Source organism: Canis lupus, chromosome 1, assembly GCF_048164855.1.
Source record: "Canis lupus baileyi chromosome 1, mCanLup2.hap1, whole genome shotgun sequence".
Taxonomy (NCBI): domain Eukaryota; kingdom Metazoa; phylum Chordata; class Mammalia; order Carnivora; family Canidae; genus Canis; species Canis lupus.
In genome coordinates this window covers 18,963,444-18,987,748 of record NC_132838.1, presented here as the reverse complement: position 1 = coordinate 18,987,748, position 24,305 = coordinate 18,963,444, and the positions used below count along the sequence as shown (strand labels likewise).

Sequence of the window (24,305 nt, the reverse complement as noted above, 5' to 3'; positions counted from 1 at the left end):
CTCCCCCAACAAAGGTAAAACTCATCTCAGTTTTTTGTTGTTTTTTTTAAGTGACTGCAAACACATGGCTCCCCAGGGCTCCCCTTCATGGTGAAAGAACAACAGTAATGACCTGTAATCAAATTAAAAATAAAACAAATGCACATGTAATAAAATTAAAATAAAACAAGTGCTTCTAATTACAGAAGTGTATGTGATCCTGTGGGTCTCTGGGCTGTTACTTAATTGGAACTCAGAGTAGACTTTGGCTGCTGAGTATATTCCAAGGCACAATGCCCCTTCCAGTTGTCTAACATCCAACCGGTGAATGACAGCAAACTTTGGTATTAAGGAAAGAAAAAAGTGAAGAAGGAATCTCACCAAGCAAGGTGATAACCATTTGTCAGGGCTAGAACTCTGACTCCTCTATCGTGGTTGAGCCTGAGATAAGAAACAGAACATTTCGGGAGGCTGAATGAGGGCAGGGGTAGGGGTGTGCCCCGTGGAAAGCAGTGGCCAGGAAGCATTTTACAAGCGATGGATATGCCAGGTGGTAATAAGGAAGAGCCAGCTAAGAGGTTGAAAAGGCTTCTGAAAAGGAAAAGAACTAAGTTTTCCCATGACGTTTGAAATCTCCACCACCTCCCAAGGCCCGTTCTGAAGCTTGGGATTTGAAGTCCACTGAGAAGGAATCTTACCAAGGGAGTGACTTCTGGACTCTGGGAGTCTCATCTGCAGAGTGGTCAAGGTACAAGGTGCTGTGCCCGGCACCGAGCAGACACTCCAATGTTAAGTTCCTTCCCCTATATTACTCCTCAGTCCTGAAATGAATGTTATTTTCTTACCTGTTCCTTATGGCCTCCAAGGCCAACAATTATTGATAGAAATAAAGGTGTGAAGTTGAGAAAATGTACTACATTCTTAAAACAGAAGGCCAAAGAGAGGACAGCCTTACCTGACATAGAGAGAGATGGGCACCATGGTGTTTAGAATAATGATGTAGCCCCAGAAATTTAGGAATCCACGGTAGGAGGGTGTATAGTCTTCTCCATCGTAGAGGTACCAAGAATTATTGCCAATTTGAGCTTCCCAGTAAGCATGACCGATGGCAAGACCCGCAGACACCAGGATGAGAACAACAAAGATCTAGAAGACATGAAAGTTTTAAATGGATTCGGAAGGCAGATTGCCGACCCGCAGAATGCCACAGGTGCTAATTAACCTTCCTCAATATTTCGCATACTGATGATAATTCAGTAGTCTGCAAAAACAACACGTTTAAAGGAAAGAAAGTGCCATTGAGATGCTTTGAGAGCCTCTTTGTGTTCCACCATTGACTGATTCATCCTATGTAACACAGGGAGGTGCAGTTTTGTTCCCCAAACTATAGTTCAAAAGAGAAGGTGGTGTCTTATATTCAAATTCTTAAACAACCTCATATTACAAGGCATTCGATCAATGGCTTTTACTTTGAATAATATACTGTTTAGGGCAGGTTAGCATGAAATAGTTTCAAACAATGCTGACTTGGGATGCTTATAGAAAATATTTGACGGAAATAAGTTTTTAAAAGAGAAGCTAAGGGAATTTCACCCAGATTTGGGTAATTATTCTTGAAGGTTTAATCATCACTTAAAGTTTGGGGCACCTGGGTGGCTCAGTAGCTCAAGCGTCTGCCTTCAGCTCAGGTCATGATCTCTGGGTCCTGGGATTGAGCCTTGCATTGGGCTCCCTGCTCAGCGGACAGTCTGCTTCTCCCTCTCTCTCTGCCCTTCCCCACCACTCATGCTCTCTCTCTGTGTCATTAATTAATCAATTAATTAATTAAAAGAAATTTCATTTCAGGTTTAAAATCACTTAAGAAGTGGGCACAGTAAGTATTTTGTTATGGAAATGATGAGGATACACTTAGGAGATAGAAAGTCCACTGTCTTGTGGTATTTGATATTTGTGGGTAGAAATAGGGCAGATTTAAATTTCTAAACACACACCAAAAAAAAAAAAAAAAAAGGAAAATAAATTTCTAAACACAGATTCCAGAAGTGCTATATCTCAAAACCATGAGGCTCAGAAGGAGAGACAGATTCGTGGTGAGTACTTTGGCCATAACCTGGACAATGACATGGAAGATGCATGTGAAAAGTTCAAATAAAGTTTTCATGAAATGTGGGATCAGAGAAAAAAGAATTCTTAAATTAATATATTATTTTTATATGAATTTAAATATGCATATGTAAAGTATTCTATTAGAAGTCCCTAAAAGTTTATGTATTCAAATTAAACTTGGGGAAAAAAATAATTCTCATTGAGAAATCGGAAGACTGCTTAATATTTGGTACCAGGCCTGAGATGCTATCCTTAAAAGACCTGCTTGCAAGTTGGCCTTTGGATGGCATCTGGGAATGTAGGTTTTGGATGTGTTTCCTTATTCCTTATGCTGAACTGTATAAAACAATATGGTTTATGCCGACCACCTGCATTCCTTCAGAGAATCTGGAATTTTGGTTACATGCCTGGCAGGTGGTGCCTAAGTGACCACATCCCAATAAAACCACAGGCACAGAGTCTCTAATGAGCTTCCCTGATAATAAACAATGTTTCACATGGGCTGTCACAAATTGTTGCTAAGGGAATTAAGTGTGTCTCGCTGTGTGACCCTACCGGGAGAGGACTCTTGGAAGTTTGCACCTAGCTTCCTCCAGACTCTGCTTCATGGGCCATTTGCCTTTGCTAATCTTACTTTGTAATAAGTTACATTAAGTCATTGCTATGAGGGCAACTAGATGCTCTATTCTATGAGTCCTAGTGAATCACCAAACCTGGGGGTGGTCTTGGGCACCCTCAACACACCTTCTATGGAGCCTTGCCTTATATGTAGACTTATACGGTATATACATCATGTGTGTGTGGGCGGGGTGGGGGGGAGTTTGTTTTTAAGAGAACTATGCTTTTGGGAAACTAATAGCAATAAAATCAACCCTACATTGACTCTTGGAGTCCAGCCCCACTAACTTATCTCAGGCTCCCTGGTTTTCCAACTGGTCACTCCAGTTAACAAAATACTCAACCACCCAGGGGCCCCTATAACTGGAATTTCCATCCCGAAAAGGATTCTCCTATTAGAAATATGGATTTCTGAGAAAAAGTAAGAGAGTCCTCTCTTTCCCATCCAGCCTTGGAACACCTCATGCATTCTTCTACTTGGCTTGGAGAGGTTAGATTTCTCTGCATAAGAAAAGCATACAAAAAATTACAGCAAAAGATGGCAGTCTAGTCACTTATCTACTGAAATAGAAAACAAGTACCGTATAAACCATGTAGTTCATCAAGTAATCAATTTTAGTTCTTTTAAATCTGGTTTTCCCACTATTCTTCATTATTTTAGTGTCAGCACCTAAAAGTAGAAAATTCAATATTATTAGTAGTTGGGAAAATCAATTCAGGGTAATGTCAATAAAATTACTCTTTCTTTTGCTTTGATGGAGAATGAACAGAGGAGCAATCCCCTCCTTTAAATCTTAAAATATCAGATCGATTTCCCAAGAAACTCTGAAATTACCTGCAAAAATGACCATCCCATGGCAGAAGTCAGTGTTCCTAATTACACAGCCACGTAACAAAATTTTATCGGCATCCAGAGGAAAACTTGTGTTTCTCCAAAATAATGTTCCTGTAAACTTATCTAGTCGATTATTGGGTTCTTCACATTCAATAAAACCTTTGAAAAAAATTTGATTCACATAAGGATTCACATATGAAAGATTTTTCTGGTTATAATTAATTGGGACAGAGTTGGGCAACTAAAAATTAAAACAAAGTAAGACGTGTTTGCACAAACCATCAAATGTTGTCAATGCATTTTCTCTTTGGAGATACTGGTGTGTGATTTCAAGCGCCATTTTGAACTTTAGATTGGTTTCTCTAAAGGGAGAGGGAAAAAAAGAATTAAATGAACAAATCTTGGAGCTTGAGAAGGAATAGAAGGAAAATTGTACCAAGTAACATTACGTATACCTAGAAGCCAAAGCTAACTCATTAGCTTTTCCGATTTTCAAACTGTTTGCCTTGGAACTTTGGGTTTAGTGAGGTTATTTCTCAAGCTACAGAAAACCTTCTAACTTGGGAAATGTTGGTCCCCTTCGCCATTTGTTTTTGTGGGCCAGTATGGTTGGGACAGAGACATCTACAAGCTTCCTATCCTCTTTCTTACTAACTTAGCTTTCACCACCAGCCTAAACTATCAAACTGCTATTTAAAAACTTAGCTCCTAGGAGCTCCTGGGTGGCTCAGTCTGTTGAGTGTCGGACTCTTGATTTCCGCTCATGTCATGATCTCTGGGTCCTGGGATCGAGCCTTGCGTTGGGCTCCATGCTCAGTGCAGAGTCTTACTTGAGATTCTCTCTCTCCTCTGACTTTCCCCTCCCCCTGCTCGTGTTCTCTCTTTCTAAAATAGAGAAAGAAAATCTTTTTTCAAAAAAAACAAAAACAAAAACAAAACTTAGCTTCTAATATTTAATCACACTAAGATGATTCTACAAGACATACTTGTTTTCAAAAGTGTTTGGACTCTGTCAACCTATTATTTTCCAGAGTGAATAACTGGATCCTGTATCTCTGAATGATAATTCTACCTAGGAAAGGAGGTGGGAACCTTACCCCCCAATACTTGGCATTTCCCCCCACAGAGCAAGGAAGGTGCATGCTCTGGAATGAGGAATGTCAGGCTGGGCATTTGGGTTCTGGATGGCAGTGCTGCCCTCACATGATGGACGTCCTTTTGTGGGTTGACAAACACTGACTCTGGGGTTCCCATATATCCAGAAGTTGATCTGTGGCCTTCAACCTTCCCATTCTGCTTTTCTGACAGGTATGTTTTGCTACCTTTGCTACCTTTGGAAAGCTTCAGAATCTCTCACTCATGGGAATAATGGCAGTTTTATACGTAAGATTGACCAACGGACTCATTTATAGAGCAGACCTAGTTTCCCTGAGCTGATTTCAGCTCTCCGTAAAGAAATTATGTACTTGTAGGGTATGAGGAAAGGCGTTCACAGCTCAGGGGAGAAATGCAGACACCAGCCTGGAGAGCCAGCACAGGGGAGCAGTGTCCGAACCCTGCCACTTCCTGTGTGACCCTCGACAGGCTATGTCACCTCTTTGGGTCTCATTTCCCTCATGGGTAATGACAAGGTACCAATAATACTAGTCTCATAAGGTCGCTGAAAAGATTAAGGTAGCTAATACATAATGCTAATGAAACATCGTAGGCACCCAATAAATGCATTCAAAAATAGCCAGAAGGAGAACATTCTTCTCTTTAAGTGGTAGCATAGTAACAAAGCCAACACAGGGAAAATTCAAAATGGTCTGTTGACAAATACTTTAAAAAAAACAGTTTTTTCTGAAATAGATTAAATTGATAGTCACTTGTATGTGTCTGGACACTGCTCAGCTATTTACAAAGGGCTCAGGCATCGATCATTTTACCTTCCCTCAAAGTGCAAGGAAGGGCAGGTTTGAGAGCCCCACTTACAGATGAAATTAAAAAAATAAATCTTTAAAAAAAAAAAAGAAGAGACGCCTGGGTGGCTCAGCAGTTGGGCGCCTGCCTTCGGCCCAGGTCGTGATCCCAGAGTTCCAGGATCGAGTCCCACATCGGGCTCCTGGCATGGAGCCTGCTTCTCCCTCTGCCTGTGTCTCTGCCTCTCTCTCTCTCTCTCAATCTGTGTCTCTCATGAATAAATAAATAAATCTTAAAAAAAAAAAAAAAAAGGAGAAAAAAAGAGAGGCTGGTCTGCTAGGAACACCATTAGACAGCCCGCAAATGCTGGGGGCAAGGCCAGATCTCAGAGCTCCTTTTCAGATGCAATTTTCAATGGAATGACTGTGCCCTCCGAGGTCAGTCTTAAAACAGGCCCAGCGAAGACCCACTTACCCATCCAGTTCAGCTGTTTCGACATAGCAGAGGCTGTTAGGCTCAGAGCTGGACAGTAGCAGGATGTCAGCCTGTACAAAACAAAACACACCAATAACAGAGATCTCCAAGGCAAACTGACCGCCAGGGCGGCAGGGAGGACACGGGGTGAGGAATGCAGGGCTTATTCACTTACTGGAATAAAATCATTTTTTTTCAGACGAATGATATCTCCAACTTGAATCTCTTTCCACTTGGTAACTTTGAATCTAAAATATTGAAAACAATGATGGTTTATTTATTGGCTTTCTTAAACTGACTGGCAAACAATTGGGGATTCTTCTTTCTAGAAGCCAGCAATTCTGGGGAAAACGTGGATATCACAAAGAAGAGGTTTCCTAAAAGTTCAGCCATTGAATGATGAAAGCACATTAAGTGGTCATGTGAATCGCGGTTCTCTAAAGGAAGTGGTGGTGGTGGTTCTCGAAAGGAAACGGTGACCACTTTGACGTGTGCTTCCAGCCTACATCATGTAACGGAGGCTTGAGCTACTTAAATTGTGTGGCAAGGAGATAGCAGATTGCTCCTTTGTTTTTACTCACGGACTCTGCTCCTACCTCTCCTGTTCTCTCTTCTGGGTTATCCCTCACCTGCTCAGGATGCAGGTCCCAGGTGGTCTGAAGGTAGGAATGCATTCTTGTTCCCCCACAGGCCACCTGGGATCCTCCTGGCATTTTATTTTATTTTATTTTATTATTTTATTTTATTTTGTTTTATTTTATTTTATTTTATTTTATTAAGATTTTATTTATTTATTCATGAGAGACAGAGAGAGAGAGACAGAGACAGAGAGAGAGAGAGAGGCAGAGACACAGGCAGAGGGAGAAGCAGGCTCCATGCAGAGAGCCTGATGCAGGACTCGATCCCAGGACTCCAGGATCACGCCCTGGGCCGAAGGCAGGCGCCAAACCACTGAGCCACCCAGGGATCCCCCCCACTGGCATTTTAGAGCATGGCTCCTCCCTACTGTGTAACAAACCTTTCCAAGGAGTGTGTAGCACTTTTATAAGTCCAATAAGGACACTGATAAAATGCAAGATTAAATAAAAAGATGACTGTTTTCAGGCTTAAATTTCCTAGGAAATACCCATTTAAATGTCTAACAAATAAACATCTTAAAAAGTTTTAAAATACATAGTCTGTTTTAAAGATTTTCATACATAGAAAAGATAATCCCTAATAGCATGAATCTGTCACAACTAATAGACTTAACCGTTTTTGGAGGCAGATATCCAATTACCATGTTTGTCCTCCCATTACTTTATGGATAAAAGAGACCTGGAGTTGAAAATATATTTTGGGGTTGTTTTTTTTTCCATTTAAAATACATTTTAGATATATGCCTACGCATCAATTTCACCAATTTTATTAGAATTGAAGACACAATTCTTTAGGATTTAAAAAAACTTGGCTCATCTTTCAATAAATGAAATTGCAGTTGGTTTACATTTCAGTATCTGTAAACCTGTAAATTGGAATTTGCATGTGAGTGTCAAATTATAAATGAACAAGTTAAGAACCTCGCCACAGCTCTTTGGGGTATTAGAGGCAATTCTGTTGGGCCCTTCCACTATGACATCTGGTTTCCCCTTGGAGGTCCTACTGTTTCCCCCCAAGTGCCCACACAGGCTTGACTCCACTCCAGCGGGAGCTGGGGCCATTGCTCTATCAGATATGCATCCTGACCCCCACATTCTTTTTTTTTTTTTTTTAAGATTTTATTTATTTATTCATGAGAAACACAGAAAGAGAGAGAGGCAGAGACACAGGCAGAGGGAGAAGCAGGCTCCATGTAAGAAGCCCGACGTGGGACTCGATCCCGGGTCTCCAGGATCACGCCCTGAGCCAAAGGCAGACGCTCAACCACTGAGCCACCCAGGCGTCCCTGACCCCCACATTCAAGGCCACTCAGAGCTACTCTTTATGAGTGAGTTAGCCAGGTTGTGAGCTATTGCCAGAGTTGTGCAGGCTGGCTGTGAATCTTACCACTCTCATTACAAAAATTCTGAATGATTTGTTGAAAGGTAACCTTCAGAACAGAATCCATTTGTTTGGAAAGGAAACAAAGCCATCCAAACAGATTTATAGATTGACATAGTCTATATGCAAATTAGACACAGTAGAACTATGCCTATAAATCACCTTATTTTTCTCAGGGTTGACACAGAAGAAGTCTTTGTATTAGGCCCTCACACTATTTTTTTTCTTTCTTTTTTAGTGAAGTAGAACTGATAGAAAATCTCCTACAGCTTCAGGTGTACATCATAGTGATTTGGCATTTTCTTAGTCACTATTTTTAGCACTTGACTTTGTGGTTCTCCCTCTAGGCGCTTGCTCAAAAAACCACTCATTACTGCTCTGTGAGTTGTCATGCTGGTCACAGTTGACAATGTTTATTTAACATTTGTTGAGCACTTTCTGTGTGTTGGAGGCTCTGTCGGACCAAAAAACAAAACTCAAACAACAACAACAAAAAAAACCTAACCAAATACCATTAGGACGGTCTCCTTGAGAAACTTCCAGTTCAGGACAGAACATGAGACACAGACACCAATAATTCTAATAAAAGTCCCACCATAATAAGAAAGAGGAAAGCAAAAATGCTCTGAAAGTGCAGTGAAGGGAGCGGTCACCTGAGCTGGAGAATCAGGAAAGGTGTCAAATGTTTGAGCAAAGTCCTGAACACACAAATCTGGGAACAGCAAAGGTAGGAGGCTCCAGGCTGAAGGAGCCGTGCAAACAGCAGTGCTGGGGTGCCGCGGTGGCTCAGTGAGTTAAGTGTCTGCCTTTGGCTCAAGTCAGGATTCCGGAGTCCTGGGATCAAGCCCCACATCAGACTCCCTGCCCAGCGGAAGTCCTCTCGTCCCTCTCCCTCTGCCCCTACTCCCCCGCTCCCACTTGTGTGCTCTTTCAAATAAATAGCAAATAGAATCTTAAAAAAAAACAAAAAACAAAAAACACAAGAATGCTGACACCACAGGGCCCAGTGGGCAACCACGCTCAATCCAATGCAATCCGATTTGGCTATAGCCTCTGGGTCACCAGGAGGGGACCGAGTCTTGGGGAATGAAGAGAGACCCTTACAGCGAAATGGCTGGTGTGCTGACACCTGTAAGTTTGGAGTGGTGATCCCTAAGCATGTTTCTAGACATGGTTATCCATTCTGTCCTTGTAACCCAGTTGCAAATTAAGGCAGGCACAGTACCTGCCATCCTTAATGACTTCACACGTCCTGTTATTGATTTCATTATCCATTTTATGGCGAGCCTTAGAAGAGAGAAGGAGAAAGGTTATTTTAATAATCTCAAAATAGAAGGTATTCACGCCACCGCAGAGAGGAGACAGTTGCACGAGAAATCCTTACCACATCGTCCACCAGGTCCTTCATGGCCGTGATGCCCAGCACCACGAGCAAGGGAAACAGGGTGGTGTACCAAGCCAGGGTCGAGATTTGAGGGATTGCCTGGAAGACACACAAGGTAGACACGTGGGCCCAGGATCTACACATTCCTGCGGATCCCAACCTCCACCATCAGCCAAGACTACATCCCGCAGAGCCTGCAGGAAAGGCATCTGAGCCTCCAGCCGACCCCCTTCTTGCCTCCCTCTCTGGCTTCTGGCCTCCTGGAACAGACCCCAGAGGGGGGTTGCTCCTTAGATTTGTTTCATTGTGGCCTTAACTGGAAATCGAGGAGGCTGAAAGAGAATAGCTCTAAACTTCTTGTGAAAACCATAATTCACAGGAGGGTGGGCAGTGTAGGCAGCTGGAGCAAGCAGCCCTTTACCTTTCAGGGGGCGTGCGTATGGCAGGCTCGCCACTGCTGGTGGCTCAGACTGGGGTCTCGGAGGGTCTCAGGATGGAGGTGAGGGCAGCAGTAGGTAGTGAAAGCTAGTGATTGCACGGGGCATCTCTGGGGGTCCTCACTATTGATCCAGCCCAGAAAGAGGCTGGCCCCCTCAGGAAGCCTTGCCCCCCACTCACCCCATTAAGATAGGCTTCAAGTTGGAACAAAATACTGGGATGTAAGTTTAGTAAAGCTCTCTTGTGATCATCCTAAGGATCGTCAGGCCATATAATGTAGTGGTTAAAATGATAGGCTTTTTGCAGTGAAGCTCCTGGACCCAAATCCTGTCCTGCTCTCTCACTTAGGGCTTTGGGATTTTGAGCAAGTTCCATACCTTACCAGGCCTCAGTTTCTCTGCAAAACAGAGGCTAGGACAGCCCTTCCAACACAGAGTACAAGAATTCAAGGAAGTAACAAGGCAAGCACATGGCCATCTAAGGTTATACCTATTATTCTAATTTAAATTGCTCTATCTTAAGAGGACTGGGTGTTGGTTGGGAGAGAGAAAGATCATTTGCCACATTGTTATCGATGCGAGTAACATCGCATTTTCCTTGCTAGAAGGAAGGAAGGAAAATAGCTCACTTATCACATAGCAGCATCTTCAATTATTTATTTATTTATTTATTTATTTATTTATTTATTTATTTATTTATTTATTTATTTATTTAATTTTCACCTTCCATTTTTAGTGTTTGTGTCTATACAGGCCTGTTTCAAAGGCCCCTCTTGATAAGAGGACCATCCTATACTATCAAGCCAGTGGATTTCATATTCTACTAAATCTGTTCGGTATCCATGTCTCCCTCACGCTTCCTCTCACTCCCTGCATCCCCGACCCCCACCTGGACACACTCAGGCTCTTAGCTTCACGAAGCCTTCCTGAGGAAATCCCAGCAGATGAGACTGTTTTCCAAATCCAATGCTTGATGCAAAGAATCTGATAAAACCAAGTGGCTATGCTATCCTTTGTAGCCTGCACATCAGGTGCTAAAGGCTGATACTCTGGTACCCAGAGGGTGTAGAGTTCCTTTGATTATAACAGCAGTTTCTAGAAAGGTGAAATTAACACTCTCCAGATAAGTGAATCCTTTGCCACGATTGAGAAAAAGACTCAGGAAAAGATTAGGCCTTTTGCCCACAAAAAAAAACAGTTTGCAAAAATAATTAATTGAGGAACTACGAACAAAATATTAATACAAATAAATAACATTCTTGAGGAAATCAAGCATCTGAATAAAAAACCAAGGGCAAGCACACACATAAAAAATAGAACTTTAAGGAACAAATAATTCTAAAGTGAAGGTTTTAATTGTATTCATTTCAGGGAAACCAGTTCTAACATTCACACCAGGATGAAGTAGAATTTTTAAAAAATATAGAATTAAACTATTTCCGTTTGCTTCCTTTCCCTGTTCGTTTAACACCAGGGAGCTGGTTCTGTACGAGGCATTATTCCCTTACTTGCAGACCCCTGAGGTTAATATAACAACTTGCAAGATTACACATGTCCACGACTTCAATGTTACTGAGTCATCATAATTCAAAACAGATTTAAGATATCAAAGGGCATTACCTGTAAGATAAGAAGGATCAGGAAATAGAAATTGGCTGCTCTCTTAAACTGTTCAAACAAATTCATTGGTAGAAAGGAAAATGCATTATACTTGTATGTTTTAATTGCATTATTCTGTTGGAAAAAGAAAAAGAAAAAAGCAAAGTCATTCTACGTGAGGTCACACATTTATCCCAGTGCATACACACCTGCAAAAATCCCTAAAGCCTGATGGCCTACAGTGACACAGGGACATCGGCCAGAAAGACACTAAGATTTCCTTTATGCTTTTAATTCTAACCAGGCCTCCATGACTCCTTAGAGGCTTAGGACAGAGACAGTAACAAGAACCAGACATTTCCCCTCAAAAGGTCTCTGTGGCAAATTTGGCTGTGACCCAGTGGATGCTGCTGGCAGATTCCTTGACTCCTCGGGGCCTCTTAGAAAATGGGGCAAAGAGAGATGTCAACACGGACCGCAAAGCTGGAAGAGGAGGATCCTTTTACTTAAAGAGGGATGGAGGCTGCTGTGTAAAGTGTTGCATTGTGTGCCCCCAAAGATATGGTCAAATCGTAATCCTGGGGCCTAATCCCAGGACTGCCATCTTCTTTGGGAATGGGGTCTTTGCAGAGGTAAGTGAGTTACAGTGAAGTCACACTGGATTAATAGGGGCCCTGGATCCAATGACTGCTGTCCTTAGAAGAGGAGGACAACTGGACACAGACACAGAAACCCATAGGGACAAGGCCATGTGAAGATGTAGCCAGGGACTGGAGGGACGCATCTACAAGCCAAGGAACACCAAGGACTGTCAGCAACCTCCAGAAGCTGGGGGAGAAGCTTGGAACAGACCCGCCCTCAGGCCCTCCAGAAGGAACTAACCCTTCTGACACCTTGATTTTGGACTTCTGGCCCCTAAAATGTAAGAGAATGAATTTCTGTTGGCTTAGACCAGCCCATTTGCGGCTCTGCTGTAGTTGTCCTAGCCAACTAAGAGATACATTATGACATGCAAGCACACACTTGACAGGGACCATTTCTCACACAATATTCTAAAGGTAATAAGGATTTTTGAGGTAAAAATATCTTCAAAGTCTCTAAATCTATCATAGGCAGAGAAGGGGGAGAGAGGTATTAAGACTCCTTTCAAATTCTTTTTTTTTTTTTTTTTGTTTAAGATTTTATTTATTTATTCACTAGAGACACACAGAGAGAGGCAGAGACACAGGCAGAGGGAGAAGCAGGCCCTGCAGGAAGCCTCATGCAGATGCTCAACCACTGGGCCACCTAGGCGTCCCCTCCTTTCAAATTCTTATCACTTTCAAACATAAGGCTTCTGTGACATTATTATAAATTCTTATATAAAACATTAAGAGAGCTCTGTGCATACATAGGGACAATTCCAATCTATGTAATTTTGTTTGGGTCTGTGTCAAGCCACCCCCTTCATGAAAACTAATGTGATGAATAAAAACGATATTCTATAGAACTGACAATGATTATCAAAGGCCCAGGCCAGGGATTATCTGGAACGTGGGGAGGGGGTCTCATGAAGCTGGTAAGCATAAAGGCTACCAGAAAAAAACTGGCTTTTGCTAAAGATGATTTAGAAAATTAAAAAAAGGGCAGCCCGGGTGGCTTAGCGGCTTAGCACCGCCTTCAGTCCAGGGAGTGATCCTGGAGACCCGGGATCGAGTCCCACATCAGGCTCCCTGCAGGAGCCTGCTTCTCCCTCTGCCTGTGTCTCTGCCTCTCTCTCTCTCTCTCTCTCTGTGTCTCTTATGAATAAATAAATTAAAAATCTTTAAAAGAAAAAAAGTTAAAAGCAACTTACCGCATACTTGCTCTCCTTAATACAAAAGAACTTAGTGTTCATAAAGTGAGGCTGTTCGTGGAAGCTTCGATCATTAGCTTTGACTTGCCACGTACAATCTTTTAAAAAAGAAAGAGAAAAAAGACTGTCAAGCAGAAAATTAGCAATATATGGTTATGGGCTGAATTGCATCCTTCCTGGGTTCATCTGTTAAAGTCCGAACTCCCGCTCCGTGCCATGGAATATGTTCTTATTTGGAAACCGGGTTCTTGCAGATGTGATCAAGTTAATGTGAGGTCATTAGAGTGGCCCCCAACCCAGTATGACTGATGACTTTCTAAAACAAAGTAAATTTGCACACAGATACGCATAATGGGAAGACGAGACAAAGTCACAGGGGAAACATGGCCACCTAGAAGCCAACGGGTGAGGTCTGGAACAGACCCTTCCTTCCCTTACAGCCTCCATAGGAACCAACCTTGCCCACACATTTTTTTTTTTTTTAAGATTTTATTTATTTATTTTAGAGAGGGAAAGAAAAAGAGCTTGAGTGGAGGGACAGAAAAGGAGGGAGAGGGAGAGAATCTCAAGCTGGCTTAGCACTAAGCACAAAGCCCAACACTGGGCTCGATCCCACAACCCTGAGATCATGACCTGAGCCAAAACCAAGGGTTAGACACTCAACCAACTGAGCCACCCAGGCACCCCCCTGCCTACACCTTGACTGCAGACTTCTAGGCTCCAGATCTGTGAGATAATAAGTTTCTGCTGTTGAAGCCATCCAGTTTGTGACACTTGGTTACAGCAACCCTTGTCAACTCATGGACATGTCATAATTTGGCCAACTATTCACAGAACATGGGAGTTCTAAAAGAGTAATCCTCGGTTAAACAGGACCCAAGCAAAATGCCAGAGCCCAGGAAGGTCACAGCTAAATTAAATCAAGTTATTGTTTTCAAACTCATCTACTTGGTTTGTAAAGTCTATAACCCATTAAATATTTAGTGAATGGGTAAATCAAAGAAAAAGGCCACCACCAGCTAATTCAGCACTTTTGGGTCCTGATCACAGATCAGCGCACACGGACTTACCTTATGCACTTAGGACTGAGTGGACTCGTCCATTCAATCGACATGTCCAAATTCCAGGGAACTTGAGAAAGTCCACAGCATCTCTACTGCTGGGGGGACCATTTCTCACGCAGTAGGTGCCTCATGAAACCCTTCTGCCTAGCCACCCCCGACCGCCCAGTACTAACTCTTTCTAACCTGATTCTCCTTGGGGTTCTTCTGTCCCATGATGCTATATAGCTCAATAGCTGACATTTGTTCAGTGTTTACTATGTATAAGGCCTCATGCCAAGTAATCCAGTTTCTCTGTCCACTTCGCTTTACTGACTGGGTCTTCTTTTGTGACCAATGCTCCAAACCGTCCTGAGAAGTCTCCCCATGAGCTGATGTGGGAGGGTTGCTTATGAGCATAGGGTTGACCTTTCCATCAGGAAAGGTGGAAGCCAAGTATCAGGCTGTGCTTGGTTTTGTAACAGGAAGGCATAAGCATGCTGCTGCTATGAAGGCTCAAGACAAGGATATCATCAATTAGGAAGGAAAGTTCAGGAAGCACCTCTTTGGCATCAGGTTCTCCACAGACTCGTGTTTGCATGTGCACACCGGATGAACTTCCTTTGTAGGATTTACATGAATGGGTAAACACGGTTTTGATAGGCCCCTCTCTCCCCTGCCACCTGGTAAGGGAGGGATATTAATAACTGATGGGACTCAACTATTTCTGGAGATGGGAACATATTAAAGAACATTTACAAGTAAAGAGTTCTGAAGTTATCCATCTTATACAATATCAAAATAAAGACATACTTTTGAAAATACTGTATTTCATTTTTTTAAATGATTCATTTTCTAGACCTTTCCCTCATAGGAAGTACAGATAATACTGCAAAAGGGACAAGTGTGAACTAATGAAGAATGCAAATAACTAACCTTGTTACTTTTTAAAAAAACACAATCCTATTACTGAAAATTCCTCTTGCATCGTTTTGGCTGCCATTCATTGGGTCATCATAATGATTGTGTCATTACAAATAGAACTGCTCCCAGCCTCTTACTAGCTGAGGTGCAAATTTATCAAATGGGAGAAATTAAATTAAATGGAACTATAAGACAACTCATAAGCACTGTTGCGATGTGCATTACCTGTTACACAATCAGAGTATACTGCACCCAATCAGAACATTTCCTTCCCACTCACATAGGAGGTCTAAATAAAAGTAGGTTAAAAAGGATATCTTATAGGGTAATCTCAAATCCTTTCTATGTTATGGTCATTTGAAAATATACGTGCTTTTAATGGTTTACTTCAGCTCGCAGATGATTTGTGACACACCTCCTGCTACCAGTATTCCAGAACTTCACTGAGCTGCTGTTCTAAAATTCAAGAATCCTGAGAAGGAAAATAGACAGGACTCCTCAAGAAACAAGAAAAGGCCAAGGGGAAGGGATAAAAATATGAATCTCAGAAAAACTCGAGAGGAAAAAAATAAGTTGCCTGGTTAGTTCATGAGCTGGATTCTTTGGTTCCCACTGTGGCTCTTTTTTGTTTCAATTTTTTTACTTAAATTCAATTTAGTTGGGGTGCCTGGGTGGCTCAGTGGTTGCGCACTGGCCATCGGCTCAGGGCGTGATCATCGGATCCTGGGATCAAGTCCCATATGGGGCTCCCGGGGGAAGCCTACTTCTCCCTCTGCCTGTTGTGTCTCTGCTTCTCTCTCTGTGTGTGTCTCATGAGTAAATAAAATCTTTTTTAAAAATTCAATTTAGTTACCATGTAGTGTATTATTAGTTTCAGGGGTAGAATTTAGTGACTCATTAGTCGCATACAACACCCAGCGCTCATTACATCACGTGCCCTCCTTAATGTCCATACCCAGTGACCCCATCCCTCCACCTCCCTCACCTCCAGGGAACCTCGGTTTGCTTGAAATTTCCCTCATAATTAAGTCCCCCAGCCAGTGGTTCCTCTGTCTGTCCCGCGCTACATCTCATCCCCAGCCCACGTGGATGTAGATGCCTCCGACAGAAAGTGGTACCTGACCTCAAGCAGGGGCAGGGAAGGGTCTACCGGAAATGACCTTGGTCTCTCAATTTTGCACTGTGATAACACAGTGGGGAGGCTGGAGAGAGTATCCAGTATGTCTTTATCTGCAACATGCTGACCTTAACCACAGGAATTTTCTAGTTAATTTTAGAAATCTGATTGCAGTCAAATAATCAATAACCCCATTTCCAACAAGGTTCCTTGTTTGGCATAATTCAGATAAATCAGAGGCCAAACCAATTGATGTCTTCTGATTCTCCTCTAAGTGTCATGCTAATTGCTTGAGGAATATTTCAAGCAGAGACCATTAAAAAAAGTGAAAACAGTGTTCTGTGGTCAAATACATTTGTAAAACACAGCATGTAGTACTGCATCCCTCTTTTGGACATTCAAAGGACTACTGGTATATTAAAGGCTCTGAGAAGAAATTTATTTAATTTTATTTAATTCAGGCTTTTCAAAATTAATGTGACCACAGGCACATTTTTAAAAAATCATGGAACACCTACTAACATGGTTTGAGAAATGCTGTGCTAAAGCACATGCCTTTAGGATGGGCAGCAAAACAGCACTTGGAAATATTTGTCTTTCTGATCAAACATTTACTAATTACTCACTTGGAACAGAAAACTTTACTAGACATTTGGACCAGTAGGCTAATTTACAGAAAAAGAAGATCTCTTGTCCCATTTTCTAGAATGAAAATACTAAGAAAAGAGAAGAAATAATAAATTTACCAGCAAAAAATGCACATATGACCCTTTGGTAAAAAGCTATGAAGAAATCAACTAACAGCGTTGCATAAAACCATCAGTGCATATGTCCAGATACGTATTTGACATCAGCTAGATATGGCCCCAAATCATCCCCAAATTTGGTAAATGTGTATTCAATACATCTAAACATTGTTACATGATGTTCAGAGTGCTCCCACTGTCACCCAAACCTTTGATCACTGCCATCTGGAAAAGAAAGTAAGCTTCCCCTGGCCCCTCTCATCCTTACAGCCAGTTCTGAATTCTTGCTGACAAACATGCCAACAACCAAACAGCTACACAGGTTGGTATGAACTACAACAATCCAGCAGAGCAAAAAGATCAAAAGTTGAACATCAAAAAGAAAAACCAACAAACCACAGAAGAGAGAAATGAGTAAAGGACACGAAGAGACATTTTATACAAAGGGAAGTTCAAATGGCTAAATATGTGAAACAATACTCAAGTTCTTAAAAAAAAGTGCAGTTCTTCGGGGAGATTATTTTTAGCATATAATGCTAAAACTATTTTTAGCATATAATGACAAAATACTGGCAAAGAGGAAAGATTCTGATGACACACTGGTTTGAAAAGAGAATGGAGAGTCAGGCCCTCTTACATGGTCTCTGTGGACGGTAAAGAGTACATCTGTCGATTTTAACACAAACACATGCACACACACACACATGCACTAGCTGACGCGGCAATCCCACTTCTAGGAATTTGCCCCCCACGGATATATTCAGACACAGGATAAATGACATGTCTCAGCGTTATGCAGTGCAGCCCTGTTATCAGGAAGATCAGAAACAACCCAAATGCCACCACAAGCAGCTGGTTAAACATCTACACAATAAGTCTATCCAGTCTGCAAAAAAGAATAAGGCAGCTGGGGCGTCTGGGTGGCTCAGTAGGTTAAGAGTCTGATTTCAGCTCAGGTCATGATCTCGGGGTCCAGGGATCCAGCCCTGCGTTGGGCTCCCTGCTCAGCAGGGAGTCTGCTTCTCCCTCTGCCTCCGCCCCTCCCCCTGTTCATGTTCTCTTTCATATAAACAAAAGAAGAAGAAAGAAGAAGAAGAAGAAGGAAGAAGAAGAAGGAAGAAGGAAGAAGAAGAAGAAAGCAGCTGTCCGTGTACTCCTAAAGATCTCCAAACTACACTAAGGGGCCAAAGCAGGTGTTGTCGTTACTGTGCTTTCAGCTACGGGACACACAGAAGTAATGCAAAATAGGGATGCATGCAAATTCACGTGCTGGCACAGGTTATGTTTATGTATCTGTAGGTATACAAGGATGTGCATTTGTTTTTTTTGTTTTTTTTAAGGATGTGCATTTATAAGTATTCTTTTCACATATAAGTGTGTGTATATCTCCAGAAGGATGTTTGAAACACTGACATTAGTTTCTTTCTGGGAAAGGACACCGCACGGCTGAAGGACAAAGAGGGCAAGGAAGGAGACTTCATCTTCACTGTCCCCTCCTAGAACTAGACCTATAGGTATGTATCACCTTCTAAAACAACATGCTTACAATTCAATTCCTTCCCTCTATAGGTTTACATATAAAGCCAATGTGTAAGTTGCTTGATTTTCTTACGGTCATTACACAATTCTATTTACTATTTTATTTTATTTTATTTTATTTTATTTATTTTTAAGATTTTATTTATTTATTCATGAGAGATACAGAGAGAGAAAGAGAGAGAGAGGCAGAGAGAGAAGCAGGCTCCATGTAGGGAGCCTGCCGTGGGACTTGATCCGGGTTCTCCAGGATCACGCCCAGGGCGAAAGGCGCTTAACTGCTGAGCCACCCAGGGATTCCCATCTATTTACTATTTTTAAAAATATTTTTCTAGGGACGCCTGGGTGGCACAGGGGTTGAGCATCTGACTTTGGCTCAGGGCGTGATCCCGGAGTCCTGGGATCAAGTCCCATATCGGGCTCCGGGCATGGAGCCTGCTTCTCCCTTTAACTATGTCTCTGCCCCTCTCTCTGTGTCTCTCATGAATAAATAAAATCTTTTTTTTTAAGATTTATTCATTCATTCATGATAGAGAGAGAGAGAGAGAGAGAGAGAGAGAGAGGCAGAAACACAGGAGGAGGGAGAAGCAGGCTCCATGCCAGGAGTCTGATGTGGGACTTGATCCTGGGACTCCAGGATCGCACCCTGGGCCAAAGGCAGGCACCAAACCGCTGAGCCACCCAGGGATCCTGAACAAATAAAATCTTAAAAAAAATTTTTTTTTTCTAAAGGCAGTGGGATGACAGGTGGGAATAAATCAAGTGAGAACAACATAGGAAAAGACAGAAGTCTATGGGGTCATGGGTTCTGACGCCCAGCCAAGCCACAGGGCTTCAGGACAGGAGTGGCACGGAGGGATCATAGTTTGCCCCGGTCACACTCGCAGCAGGGAGCAGGATGGATATGAAGGGAACACATCGGAGGCCAGAAGACCACTGCAAGCATCAAAGGGAGAGTAGATATGAGCCTGAGCCAGACCTAAGGGACTGAAAAGGGAGAGAAGCCAGATTCAAGAACAACTGAACTGAAGCCAGATTCAAGAACAACTGAAGGACAACTGTCTGAATGTGGGCCAGAAAGAATGAGAAATCAAAACGAAATCAAAATGAGAGAAAGGTGACCCCGGGATGCCAGCTTGGGTGACTGGGTGGACAGAGGTGCCATGGACGAGCTAGAGGATACAGAGGTAGAAGTCTAGCTGGGGGGACTGGTGAGCTGAAGATACCTCTAGAATGTGTGGGGGGAAGGACCATCCGAGAGCCACAGAAACAGATCTGGACTCCAGATGGAAGTTGAGGGCAGAGAGATACAGATCACAAGGTGCTGGACGTGCAGATGTGGGTTGAAACCAGGAGCGGGAATGGACCACGTAGGAAATGAGGTGGAGGAAACAGAGCTAAGAGTAGATATTTAAGTAGGAGGAATCCAGGAAAGAGACTACAAGGAGGAATCAGGAGAACTCGTGTTACAAAGTGAGAGCTCCATGAGCCACAGCAAGCAGAGCTGTGCCAGGTAAGCAGGGACAAAAGGTGCCCAGTGATTTGGTGATCAGAGTCCCGCTGGTAGCCTTCTAGAAATAAGAGAATTTTCTTCTGCATAAGAAACTAAAGGGGGGCTGGGCTCACTGGGGGGTGGTTTCAGGACAGAGAGCCTGAAGGAGGAGGAACAGAGGAAGAGAGCGGTGATGGCTGGAGTGCAGGAGGCTGGGGTGCAGGAGGTGGCTGGCCAGGCTCCTCGTCCCAGGTGAGGGGCACAGAAGGATGAGTGAGGGTTTGCACAGCCTGGAGTGTCTCAGTGTGTGGAGATGAGGTGGCTGCAAGTGGGCGCCCTCAGAGGAGCAGGGACAGTTTGAACAGCTCTCGAGAAGAGGAGAAAGGCACTAACTACGGGCAGGCAGGAGGTTGGCGTCAACAACCCATCACGTCCATCTGCCTGTTTGTGTGGCGTTGGTAGCATTCAGCTCTGTTGCTCCCTTAGTCTACCCCATCGCCCTCCCCCCTCCAAAAAGAACTCAAAAATGGATAGAATGAAAGCAAAGCAAAAAGCCAAATGCTGCTGCTTGCTTATGAAAACACATACACGCAACGTTGCCCCTTGTTCTTGGCACTTGCTACACAGAGTGTGGACAAGCTGCATCACCAAACACCCAGTTAGAAACACAGAATCCCAGCCCCGTGGCACCAGAATGGCATCTTAACAAGATCCCAGATGGATTCCTATGCACCTGGACTGTGAGACGAGTTGCTTCCAACATTACTGGAATCCCCAAGAGGGGCTTTTATGGCCCCCGATGCTCAGGATTCCAGCTCCAGGGATTTCTACTTTAGTCTGGGCGGAGTCCAGTGAAGGTCCCAAGTGATCCTCATTTGCAGGCAAAGTTGCCGTCTACTGCTCAAGGGCAGCGTTTGCTCTCAGCCTTTTCCTGCCTCCAACCTGCCCGAGGGGGACAAGCCCTCCCCAGAGCCCTCCCTTACCCCTGAAGCAACACGGCCCAGGGTTTGAGCAAGGCAGGACTTCGGGTTTTGGACGGTCTTCAGAAATAAATGTCTCTCTCCCTCAGAGAACCATTATTCCCAGACCTCATGTGCGTGCTCATCACCTTGTTACCAGATTCTGACTGGCTGGTTTGGGAGGAGCCCAGGGCTCTGCATTTAATTAGCACCAGGTGAGGCTGGCTGAGAGACCTCACTCTGAGGAGCAGGTGCAGTAGAGGAGTCAGACGATTGTCCTCACGTAAGGCTGAACCTGGTGGGATTCACCTTATTTTTTAAAAAGATTTATTTATTTGAGAGAGAGAGAGCACAAGCGCTAGGGGAGAGAAGCAGACTCCCCACTGAGCAGGGAACCCGACAGGGGGCTCCATCCCAGAACCCCAAGATCATGAGCTGAAGTCTGACGCTTAATGGCCTGAGCCAACCAGGCGCCCCAGAATTCATTTTAAAATATGGATCGACCCCCCCTTGTCTCACTCTTAGACCTACCCTATCAGCATCTCCAAGGACTGAGCCCAGGCACCTATGGAGTTTAATAGCGCCCCACAAGATTCTCTTGGGACAGCAGGGTCCAGAAGCCCCAGTCGGTGCAAGTGTCTTCCTAAGGGAACATCGAGCATAAAAAACCGACTTTAGAGAATCAGGTTTCAAACTGGCACTAAGAAAAACCACCACCACGTAGGTCTCTATGACCAAGAGCTTCTTGCTGGACGTTCAGTCATAAATGACATTACTCAAAAGCAATTCTATAAACTGAGATAACACAGTCTCATCACCTCCTCCCCCATCACAACTCACTCAGCCAGAAACAGCCCCACACGTTGTTCATTTTACAAGCTGACAGCACCTGGGGTATTCATAAAGCTCAAGTGGTAGAAGGCAGCCCACAGCTTCCTAGACACAAAAAGTAAGTAGCCACAAAGTGGAATTTCCACATGGAGTATGTGTCAAAAAGTCAAAATCCACTCGAGTGGAAACTACAGCTCCCCAGCATGTTTCATGGATTTCCTATGACTTACATATCTCAATGAGCTAATCTGTTTTTTGACCCCAGGTAAAAATTAATTTATGGATGCTCTAGAAATCCACATCCTTAATTCCAGATTCTTCTTGGAAGATAGCACTTTCATCAGGTAGCCAGCTGACCTCGTTTTGTTGACGCCACACCCAATCCAAAATCACGCCGCGCAAGGACAACTTCCTCCATATATGTCCTTGATGAATCGAACATTCCATTTTGAACACTGCCAACCGTTGATCATTTCACCCCAGAATGGAATTTTGAACAACAGAAGTCTGAGTTGGAGAAGAGTTTTAAAGAAATGCAGTTTGGGAGCACTTGGCTGGCTCAGTCGGTAGAACATGTGACTCTTGGATCTCAGGGTTATAAGTTCAAGATCCATGTTGGACCTAGAGCTTACTTTAAAAGAAAGAGAAAGAGAGAGAGAGAGAGAGAGAGAGAGAGAAAGATAAATGACATTGGTGCCTCTGTGTGAATTGGCTCCAATTTCAAAGCTGTAGAAGCAGAATTAGTTCTCATACACAGTGGTCACATGTCTTTGCTAAGCTCAAGCGCAAGAAGGTATGAAACCAGGCAGGTGTGTGGGCGAGGAGCCCAGGTGCTGGGGGACAGCTGTGCCGTGTGGGGGGGTATGTGCCCTTATGGAAGGGGTGGCGAGTACACACTGGAGAGACTCCTCTCCTAAAGCCATTACCTGTTGTCACCCTCTCCCTAAGAACATGCCACTTACATGGGTGCAGCAAAACCCAGAGGTCAACCAACGCCTCTCACTGGGATGGCAGCCTGGGGACTGCAGCTCAGTGCTAGCTATGACCTCGTGGTTAAGAATCTGAAATGCTACCATTTCCCGGCAACAAAGAAGAGGCTCTATTCCAGGTCATTTCTTACTATATATATTTTTTATTTTTAATTTTTTTCAACTGCCAGGTAGCCAGCAACACAAGTGGCTGTCCTACCGATACCCCTAACTAGTGAGGTTCAAAACAACAACCCTCTCTCTTCGACCTCCAAAGGTCAACCCTCTCCCCCCCCCCCCCCCCCCCCCCGCCTTATATCATCCCTACAAAAGGCTCCGTTATCCACGGAGGCAGAAAGCACTTTCCAAAGGTGGCTGCAAGAGTATCTCCCAACCTGCAATGTGACCTTCTTACCCCTCATCAACAAATGGCATCTAATTTCCCCTCCCTTGAATCAGCTTCAGTGACTCTTGTAACCAAGGGATGCTGAGTACAAGTGATGCTGCCTCAATTCTGCAGCCAGCTCCTGCTCTGATCTTGATCTTTCGGGATGCTAGTTCTTCAGACCCCACCCCACCCCGTAGGACACTCCCATGGCAGCCCAGTGCCATGCGGGCAGAAGCCCAAGCCATGCAGAGATGCTTCCATCTATGGACCCAATTGCATCTTTGAGTTACCCAAAGGTGCCAGATATGAGTGAAGCAGCTTCCAGAGGATTCCAGGCCCCAGTGGTTTAAATCACCTCAGGTCTTCACAGCTGAGGGCCTAGACATCCTAGGGCAGAAACAAACCACTCCTGCCATGTCCTGTCTAAATTCCTGAGTCATCTGTGAACATGATGATGATTTTATGCCAATAAGTTGGGGAGGTTTTCATGCAGCAATAGATCCCTGGAATATCCACGGGGACGCCCAAGCCAGCAGTTACTTCTCTTGACCCTCAGATCTAATGGGATTTATGAACGTCAACCCCCTGACATCGATCGTGATCTGTCGCCCTTCTCTCCATCCTGACCATCATGCTTTAGGCTCTGACCGGTTTTTACTTGGATTGCTGTCTACTCCCTTCTCCCTTCTCTTGCCAACATGAGATTTCTCAAATAAACCCATGTACCGGGCATATTTATGGAGTGCCTTTTATGTGCTTTGCATGGGATGAACATGGCCCCGAGGCTCATGAAGCCGCCAGTCTAGTGGGAGTCACACTGTCACTCAAGGACGTAATCCTAAGTGCCCTGAGGGGTATGAAGGAAAGCACAAGGTGCTCATCCAACGGGGCTCTGCTTCAGGCTGGGCTGGGGCACACAGAAGACTTGGCAACTCCACTGATTGCTGAAGGGTGAGAAGGAGCCCCCCACAGGGAAGGGGCTGCCCTAGGCATCGGGAAAGTCAGGGTTGGGGCACCTGGGGGGCTCAGGTCCTGGATCAAACCCCACATCAGGCTCCCTGCTCAGCAGGGGGCCTGCTTCTCCCTCTCCCTCTGCCTGCAGCTCCCCCTGCTTGTG

General features: G+C 43.9%; 1 protein-coding gene across 2 annotated transcripts in view; it reads right to left on the bottom strand.

The window, feature by feature from the left end:
* ATP8B1 (ATPase phospholipid transporting 8B1) overlaps positions 1-24,305 on the bottom strand; it is a 122,675-nt gene that overhangs the window by 33,189 nt on the left and 65,181 nt on the right. For both annotated transcript variants that reach the window (XM_072822254.1, XM_072822243.1), the window contains exons 3-12: positions 13,188-13,285; positions 11,375-11,488; positions 9,318-9,416; positions 9,159-9,220; positions 6,090-6,162; positions 5,915-5,985; positions 3,818-3,900; positions 3,539-3,697; positions 3,285-3,373; positions 935-1,125 (exon numbers count right to left, since the gene is read on the bottom strand). In XM_072822254.1, coding sequence (XP_072678355.1) covers positions 935-1,125; positions 3,285-3,373; positions 3,539-3,697; positions 3,818-3,900; positions 5,915-5,985; positions 6,090-6,162; positions 9,159-9,220; positions 9,318-9,416; positions 11,375-11,488; positions 13,188-13,285 — 1,039 coding nt within the window. The remainder of the gene's footprint in view (positions 1-934; positions 1,126-3,284; positions 3,374-3,538; positions 3,698-3,817; positions 3,901-5,914; positions 5,986-6,089; positions 6,163-9,158; positions 9,221-9,317; positions 9,417-11,374; positions 11,489-13,187; positions 13,286-24,305) is intronic.